The sequence below is a fragment of the Onychostoma macrolepis genome, chromosome 04, assembly GCF_012432095.1.
Source record: "Onychostoma macrolepis isolate SWU-2019 chromosome 04, ASM1243209v1, whole genome shotgun sequence".
NCBI classification, from domain to species: Eukaryota; Metazoa; Chordata; class Actinopteri; order Cypriniformes; family Cyprinidae; genus Onychostoma; species Onychostoma macrolepis.
This window is the reverse complement of record NC_081158.1, coordinates 33,109,339-33,115,338: the sequence shown is the minus strand read 5'-3', so window position 1 is coordinate 33,115,338 and position 6,000 is coordinate 33,109,339. Positions and strand designations below refer to the sequence as shown.

At 36.5% G+C, this 6,000-nt stretch overlaps 1 protein-coding gene across 3 annotated transcripts in view; it reads right to left on the bottom strand.

Moving 5' to 3' along the window:
• Window positions 1-1,158: 1,158 nt before the first annotated feature.
• aebp2 (AE binding protein 2) overlaps window positions 1,159-6,000 on the bottom strand; it is a 43,630-nt gene continuing 38,788 nt past the window's right edge. The window contains exons 9-10 of one of the 3 annotated variants that reach the window (XR_009270797.1): window positions 1,960-2,110; window positions 1,159-1,576 (exon numbers count right to left, since the gene is read on the bottom strand). Coding sequence is in view for 1 of the 3 variants with exons in the window: in XM_058773590.1 (XP_058629573.1) it covers window positions 1,534-1,576 (43 nt within the window). In the remaining 2 variants the exon portion in view is untranslated. The remainder of the gene's footprint in view (window positions 1,577-1,959; window positions 2,111-6,000) is intronic. The other 2 variants (XM_058773589.1, XM_058773590.1) reach the window with 2 other exon arrangements.

Genomic DNA, 6,000 nt, shown 5'->3' with positions numbered 1-6,000 from the left:
CTCTTAGTGTTTTGTTAATGCATCATGAAGTCCAGCATGTTTGAAGCACAGAAAGAAAAAACAGAACAAGCGAAAGGAATTCTGTGTCATGACTGAAGCACTGAACTCGGCCGAGTTTTTGATGTGGCCTCCACAAACAGGCTGCCAAACTACAAGAGGATGATGCGTTTCATAATGCGCGGCCCGTCTCTGGGGAGCGTCTGCTCTCAGGGGACAAAAACGCTCACGTACATCTATTCATTATCAAAAGAGCTCGGCTATATTTGTATCCAATCCGTGTCACGCCGCCTCGCACACACTCGCAGCTGAGGGCTCTGGCCTGTTGTCCATCACATGGCCCTGAGACAAACACAGTCTGGGGTTATGACATCAGAGCAGGCCACTGTTAGATCACACGTCACCGATTCGCCACATGTGCTCCCATCACAAGAACATCATGGGAAAATGACCAACAGCTGCAGAGCGCTCGCTCTCCAAAGACTTCAAAAGCTTTAAACAATTACTCAATCTTTGTCTGGAACTAGATAAATGTGTTACAAATGTAACCCTTATAAATATGAATAAATAAAACAAATATATAAAAGGTACAAAAGGCACTGACAAATAAATAAACAGTTGAAAAGAAAAAAAGACATGCATTTTTAAGTTTAATTGTTCATTTAAATGTTATGTTTTATTTTAATTTAAAAAATGTAATTTTTCATAGTGCTGTCAAACGATTAGTTGCGATTAATCACATCCAAAATAAAAGTTTTTGTTTGCATAATGTGTGTTCTGTGTATATTTTATATATATATTACACACACATACACACACAATCACATACAGTACATATTTAGAAAATATTTACATGTTTATATTCATAATTTATATATATATATATATATATATATATATATATATATATATATATATATATATATATATATATATATATATATATATATATATATATATATATATATATATATGTACATAAAAAGTAAAATATATAAAGGGACATATATAAAAGGCACTGACAAATAAAAAAATCTATGAAAAATATTTAAAAATATTTTAATTAAAAATACATTAAGGTACAAAAAAAAGCACTGATCAAATAAATGAGAAAATATAATACAAATTATATATATAGAAAGAGACAGAGAGAGAGAGAGAAGGGCAAAATAAGCACAGAGAAAAAAGCACTTAAATGTATAGAAAGGTACATAATAAATAAATAAAAATGGTGTGTGCTATATAAAGAAAAAAAAGGAAACAGGCACAAGAGGTACTGACACTATGTTTAAATTTTTTTTAATGTTTTATTTTAATTTGAAATATGTTTTAGCACAGCTGTAATGTTGTATTAACCAGTCAGCATCAAGAAGCAGAACTATTTGCTTTATAATCCACTGCAAATAACAGTGAAGATGTCACGAGGTCACAGGAAGTCTTTGGGGAGTGAAAGGGCAACAGTGCAGATGGATTTGGCGTTCTCTCAAAGCTGATTGGAGGAATGGAATTAACACGTTCGTCATTTACCCGTGGGGTTTAATGGGAGCCGCACTGAAAGGCCTCGTGGATGATGGGATTTCTGGGTGGAAGTGAGACAAAAACAATGGGAAAGGGTGAACAAAGCATCTCTGGCTTGAGTTAGTACTATCACATGTGCATGAGTCATTTGTTCTGTTATGCTAATTCATCACATCGCGTGTGATATATCTCATTTGTTTGCACAAAACGAGTTATGCTACAGTTTGTGACTGTTTCAGATGTTTTCTCTCTCTCTATATAATTTAATTAAAATACCCATTTAGAACTAATTTTAAAAATGCCCCAAAAAAGTAAATAAATCATCCAGACACATTACTACAATGAGAATTTTCTATATGAACAGTAGTTTTTTTTGTTTTTTTTTTTAAATGTACTTCCATTTAGAAAGAAATATGATCATTTTTAAAACTTGTATTACTTAACTCATTGCATATGAGCAGCCTCAAAGCTAGTCTAATTTCAATCACAGAGTGAGAGCGAACAAGGCTGGACAGGAAACGACCCACTGGACCAATCGGGACAGGTTTAGGAGTCACATGACCCGACTGACATCAGCTCAGGGGTGTTGTGTGACCTGCATGCAAATGAGAGGCACGTTATTCAGTAATCTACACTGAGAGCTTTCAGAATGAACAGCTTTCAGTCGTGCAGCAGACACTCGAACCGCTGCAGCTGCATGTGTTTCTGATTAACAGGAAAACTCAACACCTTCTGGAGTCAAAGTTCCCTCTCCGAGCTGCTCCTCATGCGGTTTACAACAGGTTCTGCTCAATACAAGCAGGGAAGCCCAGGAGATATTCTATTTTTAAGTGACGTGCATTTGAATTTATTTATCTGACGAGTACATTAATATCATCAATCTGCGGTCGCTGCAAAATCCTGACCGGCATTCCGCCGGCATCCAAACACTTACTTCACACATTCTTCGGATTGCAGCCGTAATGTTTCTCAGACCAAAGAATGGTGGAATAACTGCCTTGATAACCGCGGCCAATCGTCTCCTGAGCCCCCACGGTTACAGCATTAATAAATCAAGAAAGAAGCCTTCAGAAGCCTCGTGCTGCGGACAAGCAGAAACGCAGCAGTGGGCTCGGGGAGTCTGGATAAATGAGCCTTTCTGACAAGACATTGCTCTTCAAGCACTGGGCTGGAATTACAGCCTCAATATTCTTGAAATTCATTAAAAGCATTTTTTTTGCCTTGTTCCCACAACTTCCAAAAACAAATGTGACCCGAGTGACCTCAGAGCTACAATGAGTTCTGATTTGAATAATAGTTTCATTCTGCTTTGATATGACAACTACATGATTGCTAAACTACAGTTCAAATCAAACTTTTACTTTTGGCTAAATTTAAGCCACACCTGCAAATTTGTAATTATCCAAACAATACTCATAACATTAGTCAACCATATTATCTGTAAAAATGCAGGTCAAATTAATTATCTAAGAAATAATGTGAATTTGTGTGTTTAAAGATAAAAAGAATAATTAAGTTGAATCAAATTATGTAACAATGTACTGCTATTGTGTGTATAATACATAATTATGTAATCAATAAAAAAGTAACTGTAGTCTGATTGCAAGTATTATAAAATGTAATTAACTACAGGTACTTAGTTTTTTTGAATCGGATTGTGTAATCCAGATTATATGCAATCAGTTACTGGGTATGTTTCGTTCATTTGTGTGTGGTCTTTTTTCGCTCAGTCTCCACGTGAACGCCTAGAACGATTATGTCATATTTATAGGCTAAAATTAAAAATGAACTCCCCATCCAACTCGTCGTTACTGAATTTTGAACTTATCGTGTCACACATAGTCACGACCGATCATAGTTTACATTAGCAGTCATTAGTGTGTCATTTCAGAAACTTTGCGCACATCCCTATTAATAGTCCTACTATGTATTATATGCAGCTAGTGTTGTTGTAATGCTTAAATATAACAATTTGAAATAACCCAATAAATTCATTAAATCATTCTTAATCGGGGTTAAGTTATTCAAGATGATTTTTAAGAAGGTTATTTTCAAGTTTTGTCTTAAGAACAATTTTAAGAAAAACAATAAGAATATTCTGAAGAATTTTTTGTAATAAAAAAATATTTGTAACTTTTTTTTCCTCAAGAAAATAAGACTATTTAAGAATATTTTGTGAATCCGGTCCATGGTCCAATATTTTGGTCCATTATCCAGAACATGACTAATGTCCTAAAAAAACAACAAAAAAAAAACAATTTATTTATCGTTCATAGAACATTTCTTCCTTAAATGTTTTAGTTGGATGCTTTTTAAATGTTACTAATTGTTTTAGAACATTCAACATTCTATAATGTTTGAAAAAAAGTAAGAAATGGGATGTTTCTTTAACATTCATGTAACAAAAAAAATAAAATAAATAAAAATTTAAAACATGGATGTTTTGAATGCTCAGAGTACATTTTCATAACCTAAAGGAAACGTTGGCAAAACAGTCTTGGAACATATTTTTGTTAGCTGGGTATGCACTAAAATGTATTACTTGGGTTTAGGGGTTGTCAAAACAAATTTTAGCATCAGAATTAGCAATATTAATAATGACTAAATAACAAAACGTTTTAATGCACACATAATGATACATACAAAAACAAGTTGCATGGCAGAACACAGAAAGACTCATTGTGTTACATCCACAAACCAATTAATAGGCTCTAGAAAGAGTTTGTTTCTATGCATGAGGTTTTGGTAATGCAATATTACTGAACTCTGGCACTCTTGGCAAACACCTGTAAGAGGCAGCCACCTTTTCCGATAACTCTAAAACACGTGGGATGCTAAGAACGAGAGGTTTACCCGCTGCCAACCTCGGTGAGATTGACTCTTTGTTTCCACACATGAATCCCTTGAAAAATGCACAATCCCATATTCTCAACTGACCAACACTCTGCGTCTGCCGACGCGGGGCTCGCAATACACTCGAAACGCCTCAAATTTCAACCCAAATCCTATAAAAACCTGTTTCTTGTTTGGACTAAATGGAGCTAAGCCACATTCTCCATGTGTTTCCAGAACCAGGTTTTGGAAGAGGTTAACGCTGTTGTTTGATGTTTTTGTTGGGTTACACCGCAGCCAAGAGTTCTGCCGCTCGCTCAAACTCTTTAACTTTACAGCAATTTAGCCGATACCTAGCAAATGAATGTGAAAACTTGACCCGAGCTGACTTCTAGCTCGCACTCAAATACAAGCCGTGTCATCTTAAATTAGACAAAAACATGAATCCTTTTATAGGAAAACAAAGCTGGGGTCGTATTTAACCAGAGATGTTCTCCAAACGTGAACCCGGCACCATTGCTTACAGTCTCAAATCCCAACACAGACAGCTCCTACTAAACAAGAAGGTCATCAAGGAGAAGAAACGCAGAGGGGTCGATATTTATAGCTTAACACCAAAGCCTGACAGACACGGTCAAACAGTGATAAAAGTGAGATGCTTTGTCAACACTCTTGGGTTTGCGCTACGCTAGCATTTGTCCTTACTAAAACAAAAATTTATGCCGGACTAAGTGTCTCATATCTGACAGTAGTCCAGGAGAATTTGGATTGTGTTAGCATAATTGTGAAGGGCCTGAAAACATTTCGTAGAGACATGGAAAACAAACTGACAGGAAGAGGAACGAGGCCAAGATTCTCTCATACTCGGTTATTTGACTTGTTGTCCGGCTGTACGTCCAGTGTTTCTACTCGGTGGAACGCTCCATTACACGTCTGTCTGTCCCGCTGGCACATTGCGAGAAGAGCAATGTAAACATAGTGTCTGAAAATGTTTCTTCTTCCCGTCCCAAGAGCAGCTGTGAAGCAATTTTAGATGTTTTGGATAGGGGCGAAATGAAGAAAAGCCAAAGGAACAAGAATCTTTGGATGTGAAAGACATGGTTGGACAGCTTGCAGGGGTTATCTGATGATTAATGGACTGTGTGCGCGAATGTCCACCACTGCCAAAGTCCTCTTTACACCGGCTTTGTTTACACTCATCACTTCCACACGCCAGCCAACTGCCTGCAGATCGGAGGACGTCACAGACACTAATAAAAGGCAAAAGGTAAGAATGAAACAAGAGATTATGTTAGAGAACAAATCATTCTTGCTCACTGATTCATATTTTGTTCACCGAGGTCTGAACGAGATGAACAAACTGCATGAACTGGAACATCTGATTCATAAAGGAGGATCTGAACGCGAGAGGGCATGACTTTGATGTGTCACTATCAGTCACAACAAGCAGAGAAAGAGGGCGGAAGAATTACGAATGTGTAAAATTGACTGATGACCACAGACAATTAAAGTGACATGAGGATGCTATCGAGACTCAATCAATTCGTTTAGACTATTATTGTATTTTTCTAAAGCATGATGAAGTCAAGCTGAGCAGTTGACAAGATGGAGGAACAAAAACTGACAGATCTGTGTCATCATTTGTAGGGTAAA